Here is a 14,821-nt window from a genome sequence, read left to right as displayed (position 1 = left end):
AACAGTAAAGATTCGTTCCTGCCAGCGCTTGAAGTTTTCACCATCAAAGACTTGAATCTTTGAGATGTCTGGGAACGGCTTCGCATAAGGTACAGTAGTCAGCATAGGTGGCGTAGGAACGCCGGTGGAAACAGCCACAGTAGGTGGCGCATCGTTTTTGTGACCATCAGCACCCTCAGTAGTTGACATAGTTAAATATACTTTTAGATTGTTAGCTAATACAGCGAATTAACAAAGAAACAGTAGCTCGAGGCGTGAGAATTTTTCACTGGCCTAAAAGTATATTTCGCCGTTAAGCTTATACCCCAGGATACATCGAGTTCTTCAACTTATATGAAGTTGGAACAGAAGTAGCAGTGAACAAAATATTTGATACGATTTTCGTATCCCACTAATCCAGCCATGATCTGATTTGTATTTTAAATTTGTAATTAACAAGTAAAATGAATGTAGACATAAAAGAGGTTAAGTTAAATAAAACCGAAAATGTTAGTGGAGGTTCCTTAATCAAAACGTGGTTAATTAAATGAAAACGTTTTAATTAAACTCAGATAATAAAACTTAGTCAAAGTTTGTTCCGGATTTTTAGGCTTCAACCAAAATAATTTTACATATGCTAAAATAGGCCCTTCTCATATAAGGCTTTTATTATTATTATTAAATAAATAATAAAACCGGGTTGCAAAAAGTTTAGTCAAGCCTCGGACAAGCCCACTTGACTTTCATCCCGAACCCCAACCCACAAGCCTACTCCGAAGAGGGGGGGGGGGGGGGCGCGCGAGCCCATTGCTTCCCCTTCAACACAATTATTAGCCTATAATGCCTTAACCATTATAAACACAAAAGAAAGGCTCTACACTTCCCATGTGGGATTTGTGTAGTTTTGAAATAACACAAAAAGCCAAAATAAGAATAAGACAAGTTAAAACAATTTTTACAACAACACCAACTAACAAACTTAATTTGATCCACTCCACACGATAGTCCAGGTGGCGCAATCACATTCGTCCTAGTCTTCTTCACCGTTTCATAAAGCTTAAAAAACCCTTCATCTCCTTGTAACTTATCCACAAAATCGCCATTAACTTTTGCTATGGAGTCTCTAATCTGTAATAATATGCTACTAAATGTTGCTTCTTCGGGTTTGCATAATGCTGCTGCTATCCAAATGAAGTTTCCTATGGAATCTTCGGAGCAAGGCGGCGAAGTTTTCCGACGTAAATTCACTGCATGAGTTATTGCATGTGACTTCTGATCAGTCCCGGATCTGGCCTCAGATATAGAAATGATATATTTGCTGAAATGCGCGGATACCACTTCAATGCTAGTCGGATATTCGATGCCTAAGCGCACTGCTTGCTTCCGCTTTAAGGCTAGCAATGGCGGACGCATTAAATCCAAATCTTCTTAATGACATCTTCCCTACTTGAACAAGGGTAGGTGACACCATCTCAAACATTCTTGCTTCTGTTGGGAATTTCTCATTTTGTGGAAAAAGAAACGAGCTACTGAAATTAGGGCAAACTAATCCTTCGCAACGCTTACTAGCAATGGCAGCCCAATGTTTTATGAAAAACGATGCAGCAGTTCCATGTGAGAAGCTAATATCCCAATACTAATGCCGCCGCATGCAAAATTTGTTTCTTGAATCATAACCACGTAAGATCCAGGAGCCAATTCTTCATAATAACTGAAATCTTGCGGTAACAATGCAGCCATTGACGCCGTCGATTCATTTCGATACTCGGACAGAGAAGTCTTAACTCTAGCCTCTACGTAGTACACACCTTCGTCGTTGCAGTCGATAGAAAGATTATCTTTCATTTTTCCGGCAAGTGGATAAAAATGAGTTAGGGTTTCTGACAATGATTTCTTGAGTAGTTTTGATCTTTCGGAGATCATACTTTTGATGTCGGCAAGGGTATGGTTTTGATTGTGATAGAAAAGAATTATGGGAAAATATATAAAAGGTGCAAATTGATCTAGAAGGGAGATAGTGTATGTTTTTGGTGAGGAGGAGTTGATGATAAAGGTTTTATGCATTCTTCGCAAATTCTTTCGACCTCCATTTTTACTTTCATTTGGATTAGCCGAGACATCCCTTATAAATGAAAAAATATCTAAATATTCATACATTGTAGAGTAATATACACTACTAAAAAAATACTATATAAATGCAGCTTGGAGTAAATAATATATAAATGCAGCTTGGAGTAAATAATATACAAAATGTAGATTGATTGAACCGTCAACGAATCATAAATGGCTGGCATCAATATAATATAGTAGTGTTGCCAGAACAGAAATAAAAGCATATCAAATGGCACGTATAAACCAGCTGTACAAAAATAATTTAAACCAATCAAACCACACCAATTCAACCAAATTAAATTAAATAGAGAACGGAATTCTGCGCTCCACCAATTTATAACGGCCCTCCATATTTTTTTTTATCTGATTATGAGGTGTCCTGAACGGGTTCCAACTATGAAACGGCACCTTTAAACCTTCCACATTCAGACTAATCCCCACTCGAGCCGGTGTCACGACCCAAATTTATGAGCCGCGACCGGCGCTAGGGAATGGGAGTGGTAGCTCCAAATCCCGTAACAAGCCTAAAAACCTGTGTAAATTTTTTCGCAAATCAAAACATATTTCATATATTAAAATACATGTGACACCATTTACAAATAATATCAGAGTTAAAAACGCGTTATACAAAATTCTAGTTAAAATATCTAGACTACTGCGGACTGCTAGAATGAAAACCTTCTTTTTCTTCTTATACAAATGACTTCCGAGAATTAAAACTTCGGAAGCTTAACTCTTCAAATCATATCATACCATCCCTGAAAAATGGGAGGAGCAACGGGGTCAGTATAAAACTGAGTGAGTTCACCAAATTACACGCAATATCACATAAAGGGTTAAAACATTTGAAAACCCATTTTATATATAGAAAATACTCTTTTGAAATCATATTGCATACTCTATTTACTTTCCTTCATAACTCTTTGTTTATTTCATTAACTTATAGTTTATACGTATCTGACATCTTTGATTTCTTATTATGGTATTGATATTTTTCTTTCTCGTTTTGTTGTAATAGTTTTCGATCGGATCTTAAATCTTAGGTTATATCATCATGATTCTAAATCGAATTAAATCATTGGCAAGTCTCTTGTGACTTGATCCTTATGGTTGGGTCCCGAGATAGTTCAACCGAGTTACCCATAACCATATGGTACAGTCCCGAGATAATTCAACCGAGTTACTTGTACCATTTCTCAATCCCAAACGATCGATAGGAGTCCCGAGATAATTCAACCGAGTTACTCCTTAGACACGGGTCCCGAGATAGTTCAACCGAGTTACCTTCGTGTCTGCATTCGGACTCTGCACCCTGCAGGTCTTTTGAACTTAACTGTCGATTCATATAATTTCTATTGTCATTTAATAGGAGTGTTTGTTCCGTATTACTTCGCGATCTTGTTTCGTACAATTTCTCGATGTATATTTACTTTTTATTTCGTATGAGTCCCGAGGACTATTATCGAGAATGGATGAGATACGGGTCCCGGGATAGTTCTACCGAGTTCGACCTCGTATCTTAGTTCTTATTATTGGTTGTACCATAGTACAATTCTCATTTTACGTTTCCAGTTGATTTTGTATTTTTCGTTCTGTTGTATTGATCCTTTATGGACCATGACATGCACAAAACACTCTACAACATACATTAATAACACACGCACATATGTGTATTTATTATGATTAATAGTACGTATATGAACGTACTAAGTTTCTTTATAAATATTTGCATAATAGTACATATATGAATGTACTATATTCTTTTTATTTATATTTGGTTCGGTTCACATTATATTATCTTACCCATCCCCTGTGTTTAGATATATATACTCTTTTCATTTACTTGAATTATTATCAAAATAGCACAATACGATAAAACATCATTTTCAAAACATACATATATATGCATTTTAAGAACATACATTTAAACATAAAAAATATTCATATAGCTTTCGTATTAAAATACGTAGCTTTACGAATATTAGCGAGTAATTTAAAGTGTACTCACCACTTGCTATCCAAATTCTTCAAATAAACACGAAGACATCTCGATCCGTTCCCTTCGAGCCTTGTCGATAGTCGCTTCGTCGAGTCTACGCAAATTCGATAACGCTACGAATTAATAACAAATCTAATTACGATTACGCATCTAAAACTAGTTCGATCAACCTATTTCGGTCATTAAAACCGCTTATCTAAAATAGGTTGACCCCTGAACGAAATCGACATTCTTAAAGTTTAGAACGTCGCCTACAACTTTCGTTTAGGTCTCGGACCATAAAACGCACCCGGAGGTGTCGAAAACAAACTTCGAAGTTAATACTTTGGGCTGTCCAGAAAATGCAGGACAGCTCCGCGCGACGTAATGTCCTGTCTTAAACGAGCAGTTTAGAGGTAGATTTAGGAAAAACTTAAAACTAAACAATTATAGCTAACATCTCAAATTTTCCATAACAACAAACGGAATGTGATTTGGACTTATACAGCTCGAGATATTGCCCTCGCAATATGGCTGTTTTGCAGGACATTTTCTGCAAAAACGTCAATTATCGTTCATGCATTCGGATCACAACTTTTATGCATCGTAGCTAACCTATCAATACCAACATCTAACCTCAACATAATCCAGCCCCTTACACATACCTATACCAATCACCCATCAAAGCATAATATAGTTCAATCTCATATGAACATGACTTGCTTACCTAGACCAAATCATCATTTCACTTTCAATCAAAGTTTAACAACCAAACTTTATTTCAATTCAGCTCTAATCAACCCAAATTCCATGCTTATAACCATCAACACACATATATCAATGATCTTCAGCCCGTGGCCGAAACCTTAAGCAACATTTTATACCAAAAATTCAATCCATAACAACACAATTTCTTACAATCAATTCATCAAACACCTAGAGCTCATGTTTATTACCTAATTCATATGCTTAAGCATCACACAAATACATCAATCAAAAGCCAAGAAATTTCAGAATTTTCTCACCTTGATGATGTCTCTATTGCCGTAGGTTTAAAGCTCCAATTTCATCATCCATAACCTTCATTACAAGCTTACAATTACACTACAACAATCAAACAACCAAAACCCCAATTAAATCTCTAAATTAGCTCATGAACCCTAATCAAGAAAAACTCTCACACTCATTATAATCAATTCAATTCTCAGCCATAATCACTACAACTAATCAATTATATAGCATAAACATCAAGTCTTAGTTAATCAAGCATCATCACCATCAAACTTGCAAAACCCGAAATATAACTCTGAAACCCTGACCAAAATTCGAGCTCCTTACCTTAAATTGATGCCATAGAGTTGTAGATAATCACTTCCTCGTTCCGTGGCCGCAAGAATCGCTCAATTTCGTTGAGAAACGAAAAAGATATGAAGATTTGAAATTTTGGAGAATTTGGAAATGAAGAGCTACGGATTTCACCTTTGGTTTGCTGAAATTTTGTGTTTAAATGAATGATTATTCATTCATAAAAGATGATAATAAGTGGGTAAAAAGTCCACTTAGGTCCTTGAAGTTGTCACCTCCTTTCTCTTCACTTTCTAGCTTATCTTTCGTACAATTTAGTGCACTAATCTTTTAATCATTCGATTCTCGATAAGTTCCGTATTATTTATTTCCCAAATAAATAACATTAGTCTCATATCTTTTAATATCACTTTCCAAGAATATATTTTGGCAATTTTGGCCAAAAACGCTCAAATTTCCATTTTGAGCTAACTTGCACTTTTTCTCACTTTTTCGTCAAATTTTCATTTTAATGACTATCAATAACAACTTTATCGATATTATTTTCTTATCTTGAGAAAATAGAGTAAAACACAACTTCCTCCGGAAGTTTGTGGTTAAAAGTCCACTTTAGTCCTTAAAGTGGCTAATTTGCACTTTAACCCTTATTCTTAACTAATCGTCAAACTTTCTTCTAAAACGATTTCGTAACTTACAAAACTTGACGATCATTTATTAATAATATTTCATGGACCTTGACGTGAATATTATTAACTCTGGCTTTCCAACTTATTTTATTTTTATTCCCTTTTTGTCTCGATTAAATCCAATTTATCGCATAATAATTTTCCATTTAAATTATTATTCTACGATAATTCCAATAGACCCGCTTCAGTCTAAGTCCTTATTATCCAATCCTAATCCGATATTCTCGTTCTTAATCTTTACGATTATGCCTCGTGGCACTACACGTAATAACTCAAAAATTTAGGTTATTACAATCTTCCCCCCTTACAAAAATTCGTCCTCGAATTTTCATAATCTTCTAATATCACTTGACTAATCCTTAATCATACCTTATCATTCTTTCCTTCCACACTTCCGCTGCGATACTCTGATTAATCATTCACTAACTGTTGACTTTACAGTTAGGTTCATACGGTCTTTAATCTATTACTATTCCTAGATGAAAGTATCTCGATATACTTATCGAGTAAATTCTTATGCTAACAATCCTAACCATCTTATTACTGCTTGATTCATAATCATTATGAATCAGTCCCTTCTTCTTCGATCGACTACAATAATATCTTCTTGCACGTGGATTCACGTCTCTTTTGTAACTAACTTCTATGTTCGATTCCCCCATTCTCGAGGTACTCTCGCTCTTACTTTAAGTGCGGTCGCTATTACTTTACAAACGTGTAAAGTAGCGTCGACGTCTTCGTATTCAACATACGAGACTGCTTTAAAGATTTACAATTCAAATTACGATACATTTCACATCGCGTTATACTATTCGCCGTTCTACATACGAACGTTCTTATATAGGCCTAACAAGATGATCAGTCTTGTCCTATGCCTCTATATACAGAGTCCCTGTCTGAGCTTACTTACGTTTGAAAACTCATCCGTTTAAAACCACGATACTTTTCATTTTTCAAATCATGTCATAATTGTGCACCGGTGTGATGACTTCTCTCATCACAAGAGTTGCAATGACACTCCTCTTTTTCATTTCCAGACATACACAATGTATATGATGCATGTCCTATTAGTGAATGCAATATGGATGTAGTGATGCAATTCTATTCGTGTCAATGTGATGTTTTTATGATTCGTGTCCGGGCACAATTATGTCTTTTCAAAACATTTCATTTTGATCAAATACTTTTATTTTCATAAAACGGGTTTTACGTAAGTTTCATTCGACATCAGACTCTGTATAACTACTCGTTCTTATCATTTATCGTACTATCGTTCGCAATCTATATACATCTTTTGCATACAAAAAGATGTAGTTCTACTCGTCTGCTTCTGACGTCGTTTGAAAAGTACGTCCTAGACATTCATGTTTACACTAGACTAGCTCAAAAGGTTTAATCGCTATTGAGTTTCTAGCGTTTGGACTTTACAACGTTCGCTTCTACTATACGGTATATTGGTTGTGTCTAACTAGAAATCGTCACGACAAACTCCGTCTTTAAGGAGATGGTTGATTCGTGTCACCCGTTGTATCCTATCACAGAGGATGTTGTATTCCCTTGCGAGTGCATGGAACTTGCATAATGGGAACTTACTTGTTCCGATGACGAACTACTAGTGCTAGCCCTCTATGTTGCCTTCCCTTGTCTATCGTTCATATGAGTCTAGCTGCATCGCCTTTCGGTCTTTTCACTTTTATCCTTCTTCTCGATCATCTCCTATTATATTCTCGTATTAACTTTCATCGTATCTTATGGTCTATGTGATACCCTTCGTTTACTCATTCCCAATGAGCTTCTCGATTCATTCAACCTTTCTTACCATATGTTGCATTTAACAGTTCCATTACTTCCATTTCTCTTACTTATCTCGCTTATCGACTTTCGGGTATGTTAACCCACTCTCTTCTATTTATTCGCTCCTTATCCTTGCGGGGAGCTTTGCCAATTCCTATGGCACTTGTTAATGTCCCTTATAATCTTTACGATATCCTGATCCTCCTGATCACTATCGTGTTCGAATCCTCCTTTCCACCATATTGGCACCTTATAATTTATTTGCATCAATTTCCTTTAGGCTTTAATTTTCTTCTTATTGTAATCTCACTATTCACCTTGTTGCGATTCATCCATTAGGTTACTATTAACTATATCATTAATCCTTGGGTTATGCTTATCGTTAGTATTTTACTCATTTTTCCAAACATGTGGTATTTGTAATTCGTATATTCACCTTCTTATTTGACCTTCGTCAAAATGGACTAGTGCACTTTCCATTTGTCTAGCACTATCAACAAGCTAATTAGATTCTTTATCAGTCTGAGTCAATTGCCCACTACTGTGATCCTAATCCTTTCACTAATATCATATAGAGTCGGACTTGGTATGTCATCACAATCTCGAGTTTATTTGTCTCCTCAAGTTAACGACATTAGTTTTTCTTAATTGTCCTCACTTAAGGCAAACGGTAGAAAGAATTCCTTAAATCGGGTCGCTAACTCCATCCATGTTACTTGACCCATTATTGATCCAATTATTTGCCGAAAATAATTTTTTGTTGGACCTTTCATCGATATCTAGATCAACCATACAGTTTGTCCTTCATCCGTTCGACGTCTATGAGCATCTTACTTTACTTCTCTTAGAGGGGATCTAGCATGCCGCTTGATCCATCAAACTCCTTTGGATACCACTTCGTGTATGCCAATATACAATTCCATTTCCCACATTGATACTATCCTTGTATCAACTGTTCCATCATTTATCACACTATTTTATATTTCAACTACTTCTGCTGCCAACGGATAATCATTAACGTTGGGTTGCTGCGGCATTTCCGATGCCTATACCTTCTCAACTTAGTCTATTCTGAGTCTCCTTTAATCTCCGCCTTATTCTCGACTTCTACTTGCCCATTAGGTTGGGTCTTATTCGCCTTCACTACCTCCTTCCTCTTCCCGGGTTTTATGTACTAGCTGAGTAGCGGCACGCACCCGAGTAGTTCTACATTCATCGCATGGCAGATATATGATAAGGAATCCCGATGAATTCCTTAAAATATAGCACATACAAACAATTGTAATTAATTGCCATATACACGAGCTGAACCTTAGGAATGTTTCATTTCCTTAGGCCTTCTACCGTTACATTCGTTCTATAGGTCTCGTGAGTATCCCACTCATCATAGACTTAATAACACATCAAGCATATACTCGTATCGTATATGTTTTATGCGTATTACTATCGTGGCTATAGTAATCTATGTTAACTGAATCCAAAGAAAATCGGTGTCCCCTAGATTTTCTTTGGTTACGTCACGTGTCTTAAGTCTTGCGAGCATTCCGCTCACCATAAACTTAGTAAAGCTTAAGTAGCGTTTAATCATAAGGCACAAATCCTATCTATAATAATCATTCACAATCATACATTTCACTTATCGCATAAATTATTACAGGATTACATACCTGTGAGCATATCACTCTCCTGAGTGAACGCACTGCAAAACAATTCATATCTTATTCAATAATATACTATCCAATCAATTAATTCAATCATAATCCATAACGATATTCTTATATCCTATGAGTCTTTAGAGTATATAACTCTTCGCAAACTATAGATACTCGAAAGCGTATTGCTTACTCGAGTAAACACAAAACAAAATTTGTGCTGATGCACACTCCTAACTCGACTCCTAATAGCACATATAGGAGAGGACGTCTTTATAAAACGTTTGAAAAATCGATGAAAAAGATGATAACGTTCAAAAGACATGACTGGAAATCCCTATAATCCGCAGTAGTTCCTAGGAGGTAATTGACTCTTTCCTATACTCCAATCACAAAAGAACAATGGCCTAGGAACACTAAACCATTGCTCTGATACCACCTTTGTCACGACCCAAATTTATGAGCCGCGACCGGCGCTAGGGAATGGGAGTGGTAGCTCCAAATCCCGTAGCAAGCCTAAAAACCTGTGTAAATTTTTTCGCAAATCAAAACATATTTCATATATTAAAATACATGTGACACCATTTACAAATAATATCAGAGTTAAAAACGCGTTATACAAAATTCTAGTTAAAATATCTAGACTACTGCGGACTGCTAGAATGAAAACCTTCTTTTTCTTCTTATACAAATGACTTCCGAGAATTAAAACTTCGGAAGCTTAACTCTTCAAATCATATCATACCATCCCTGAAAAATGGGAGGAGCAACGGGGTCAGTATAAAACTGAGTGAGTTCACCAAATTACACGCAATATCACATAAAGGGTTAAAACATTTGAAAACCCATTTTATATATAGAAAATACTCTTTTGAAATCATATTGCATACTCTATTTACTTTCCTTCATAACTCTTTGTTTATTTCATTAACTTATAGTTTATACGTATCTGACATCTTTGATTTCTTATTATGGTATTGATATTTTTCTTTCTCGTTTTGTTGTAATAGTTTTCGATCGGATCTTAAATCTTAGGTTATATCATCATGATTCTAAATCGAATTAAATCATTGGCAAGTCTCTTGTGACTTGATCCTTATGGTTGGGTCCCGAGATAGTTCAACCGAGTTACCCATAACCATATGGTACAGTCCCGAGATAATTCAACCGAGTTACTTGTACCATTTCTCAATCCCAAACGATCGATAGGAGTCCCGAGATAATTCAACCGAGTTACTCCTTAGACACGGGTCCCGAGATAGTTCAACCGAGTTACCTTCGTGTCTGCATTCGGACTCTGCACCCTGCAGGTCTTTTGAACTTAACTGTCGATTCATATAATTTCTATTGTCATTTAATAGGAGTGTTTGTTCCGTATTACTTCGCGATCTTGTTTCGTACAATTTCTCGATGTATATTTACTTTTTATTTCGTATGAGTCCCGAGGACTATTATCGAGAATGGATGAGATACGGGTCCCGGGATAGTTCTACCGAGTTCGACCTCGTATCTTAGTTCTTATTATTGGTTGTACCATAGTACAATTCTCATTTTACGTTTCCAGTTGATTTTGTATTTTTCGTTCTGTTGTATTGATCCTTTATGGACCATGACATGCACAAAACACTCTACAACATACATTAATAACACACGCACATATGTGTATTTATTATGATTAATAGTACGTATATGAACGTACTAAGTTTCTTTATAAATATTTGCATAATAGTACATATATGAATGTACTATATTCTTTTTATTTATATTTGGTTCGGTTCACATTATATTATCTTACCCATCCCCTGTGTTTAGATATATATACTCTTTTCATTTACTTGAATTATTATCAAAATAGCACAATACGATAAAACATCATTTTCAAAACATACATATATATGCATTTTAAGAACATACATTTAAACATAAAAAATATTCATATAGCTTTCGTATTAAAATACGTAGCTTTACGAATATTAGCGAGTAATTTAAAGTGTACTCACCACTTGCTATCCAAATTCTTCAAATAAACACGAAGACATCTCGATCCGTTCCCTTCGAGCCTTGTCGATAGTCGCTTCGTCGAGTCTACGCAAATTCGATAACGCTACGAATTAATAACAAATCTAATTACGATTACGCATCTAAAACTAGTTCGATCAACCTATTTCGGTCATTAAAACCGCTTATCTAAAATAGGTTGACCCCTGAACGAAATCGACATTCTTAAAGTTTAGAACGTCGCCTACAACTTTCGTTTAGGTCTCGGACCATAAAACGCACCCGGAGGTGTCGAAAACAAACTTCGAAGTTAATACTTTGGGCTGTCCAGAAAATGCAGGACAGCTCCGCGCGACGTAATGTCCTGTCTTAAACGAGCAGTTTAGAGGTAGATTTAGGAAAAACTTAAAACTAAACAATTATAGCTAACATCTCAAATTTTCCATAACAACAAACGGAATGTGATTTGGACTTATACAGCTCGAGATATTGCCCTCGCAATATGGCTGTTTTGCAGGACATTTTCTGCAAAAACGTCAATTATCGTTCATGCATTCGGATCACAACTTTTATGCATCGTAGCTAACCTATCAATACCAACATCTAACCTCAACATAATCCAGCCCCTTACACATACCTATACCAATCACCCATCAAAGCATAATATAGTTCAATCTCATATGAACATGACTTGCTTACCTAGACCAAATCATCATTTCACTTTCAATCAAAGTTTAACAACCAAACTTTATTTCAATTCAGCTCTAATCAACCCAAATTCCATGCTTATAACCATCAACACACATATATCAATGATCTTCAGCCCGTGGCCGAAACCTTAAGCAACATTTTATACCAAAAATTCAATCCATAACAACACAATTTCTTACAATCAATTCATCAAACACCTAGAGCTCATGTTTATTACCTAATTCATATGCTTAAGCATCACACAAATACATCAATCAAAAGCCAAGAAATTTCAGAATTTTCTCACCTTGATGATGTCTCTATTGCCGTAGGTTTAAAGCTCCAATTTCATCATCCATAACCTTCATTACAAGCTTACAATTACACTACAACAATCAAACAACCAAAACCCCAATTAAATCTCTAAATTAGCTCATGAACCCTAATCAAGAAAAACTCTCACACTCATTATAATCAATTCAATTCTCAGCCATAATCACTACAACTAATCAATTATATAGCATAAACATCAAGTCTTAGTTAATCAAGCATCATCACCATCAAACTTGCAAAACCCGAAATATAACTCTGAAACCCTGACCAAAATTCGAGCTCCTTACCTTAAATTGATGCCATAGAGTTGTAGATAATCACTTCCTCGTTCCGTGGCCGCAAGAATCGCTCAATTTCGTTGAGAAACGAAAAAGATATGAAGATTTGAAATTTTGGAGAATTTGGAAATGAAGAGCTACGGATTTCACCTTTGGTTTGCTGAAATTTTGTGTTTAAATGAATGATTATTCATTCATAAAAGATGATAATAAGTGGGTAAAAAGTCCACTTAGGTCCTTGAAGTTGTCACCTCCTTTCTCTTCACTTTCTAGCTTATCTTTCGTACAATTTAGTGCACTAATCTTTTAATCATTCGATTCTCGATAAGTTCCGTATTATTTATTTCCCAAATAAATAACATTAGTCTCATATCTTTTAATATCACTTTCCAAGAATATATTTTGGCAATTTTGGCCAAAAACGCTCAAATTTCCATTTTGAGCTAACTTGCACTTTTTCTCACTTTTTCGTCAAATTTTCATTTTAATGACTATCAATAACAACTTTATCGATATTATTTTCTTATCTTGAGAAAATAGAGTAAAACACAACTTCCTCCGGAAGTTTGTGGTTAAAAGTCCACTTTAGTCCTTAAAGTGGCTAATTTGCACTTTAACCCTTATTCTTAACTAATCGTCAAACTTTCTTCTAAAACGATTTCGTAACTTACAAAACTTGACGATCATTTATTAATAATATTTCATGGACCTTGACGTGAATATTATTAACTCTGGCTTTCCAACTTATTTTATTTTTATTCCCTTTTTGTCTCGATTAAATCCAATTTATCGCATAATAATTTTCCATTTAAATTATTATTCTACGATAATTCCAATAGACCCGCTTCAGTCTAAGTCCTTATTATCCAATCCTAATTCGATATTCTCGTTCTTAATCTTTACAATTATGCCTCGTGGCACTACACGTAATACCTCAAAAATTTAGGTTATTACAATCTTCCCCCCTTACAAAAATTCGTCCTCGAATTTTCATAATCTTCTAATATCACTTGACTAATCCTTAATCATACCTTATCATTCTTTCCTTCCACACTTCCGCTGCGATACTCTGATTAATCATTCACTAACTGTTGACTTTACAGTTAGGTTCATACGGTCTTTAATCTATTACTATTCCTAGATGAAAGTATCTCGATATACTTATCGAGTAAATTCTTATGCTAACAATCCTAACCATCTTATTACTGCTTGATTCATAATCATTATGAATCAGTCCCTTCTTCTTCGATCGACTACAATAATATCTTCTTGCACGTGGATTCACGTCTCTTTTGTAACTAACTTCTATGTTCGATTCCCCCATTCTCGAGGTACTCTCGCTCTTACTTTAAGTGCGGTCGCTATTACTTTACAAACGTGTAAAGTAGCGTCGACGTCTTCGTATTCAACATACGAGACTGCTTTAAAGATTTACAATTCAAATTACGATACATTTCACATCGCGTTATACTATTCGCCGTTCTACATACGAACGTTCTTATATAGGCCTAACAAGATGATCAGTCTTGTCCTATGCCTCTATATACAGAGTCCCTGTCTGAGCTTACTTACGTTTGAAAACTCATCCGTTTAAAACCACGATACTTTTCATTTTTCAAATCATGTCATAATTGTGCGCCGGTGTGATGACTTCTCTCATCACAAGAGTTGCAATGACACTCCTCTTTTTCATTTCCAGACATACACAATGTATATGATGCATGTCCTATTAGTGAATGCAATATGGATGTAGTGATGCAATTCTATTCGTGTCAATGTGATGTTTTTATGATTCGTGTCCGGGCACAATTATGTCTTTTCAAAACATTTCATTTTGATCAAATACTTTTATTTTCATAAAACGGGTTTTACGTAAGTTTCATTCGACATCAGACTCTGTATAACTACTCGTTCTTATCATTTATCGTACTATCGTTCGCAATCTATATACATCTTTTGCATACAAAAAGATGTAGTTCTACTCGTCTGCTTCTGACGTCGTTTGAAAAGTACGTC

The 14,821-nt window shown here is 35.4% G+C and overlaps 1 protein-coding gene and 2 long non-coding RNA genes across 3 annotated transcripts; all 3 read right to left on the bottom strand.

Moving 5' to 3' along the window:
• Window positions 1-215: 215 nt before the first annotated feature.
• On the bottom strand, window positions 216-1,392 carry LOC126661870 (salutaridinol 7-O-acetyltransferase-like). Its single transcript, XM_050355751.1, has 2 exons — window positions 951-1,392; window positions 216-328 (listed from the first exon to the last, which is right to left on the bottom strand). The coding sequence occupies exons 1-2, from the start codon at window positions 1,390-1,392 to the stop codon at window positions 216-218; spliced, it is 555 nt and encodes a 184-aa protein (XP_050211708.1).
• Window positions 1,393-2,636: 1,244 nt separating this feature from the next.
• LOC126660518 (uncharacterized) lies at window positions 2,637-5,583 on the bottom strand. The gene is made up of 4 exons (XR_007635365.2): window positions 5,408-5,583; window positions 5,095-5,173; window positions 4,100-4,184; window positions 2,637-2,849 (listed from the first exon to the last, which is right to left on the bottom strand). It is a non-coding gene; the product is annotated as an uncharacterized LOC126660518 (long non-coding RNA).
• Window positions 5,584-9,878: 4,295 nt separating this feature from the next.
• Window positions 9,879-12,990, bottom strand: LOC130014641 (uncharacterized). The gene is made up of 4 exons (XR_007635364.2): window positions 12,815-12,990; window positions 12,502-12,580; window positions 11,507-11,591; window positions 9,879-10,256 (listed from the first exon to the last, which is right to left on the bottom strand). It is a non-coding gene; the product is annotated as an uncharacterized LOC130014641 (long non-coding RNA).
• Between the last annotated feature and the right edge of the window lie 1,831 nt (window positions 12,991-14,821).

The sequence above is a fragment of the Mercurialis annua genome, linkage group LG8 (assembly GCF_937616625.2).
Source record: "Mercurialis annua linkage group LG8, ddMerAnnu1.2, whole genome shotgun sequence".
Taxonomy (NCBI): Eukaryota; Viridiplantae; Streptophyta; class Magnoliopsida; order Malpighiales; family Euphorbiaceae; genus Mercurialis; species Mercurialis annua.
This window is presented reverse-complemented; position numbering and strand designations above follow the sequence as displayed.

Bases quoted from the DNA above. Each gene is read 5' to 3' on its own strand.
- LOC126661870 (XM_050355751.1), bottom strand. From the start codon at position 1,392: ATGCGTCCGCCATTGCTAGCCTTAAAGCGGAAGCAAGCAGTGCGCTTA. The intron at 329-950 runs GTTGGTGTTGTT...ACTTCATATAAG, and splicing joins GGATCAAATTAAGTTTGTTA to TTGAAGAACTCGATGTATCC.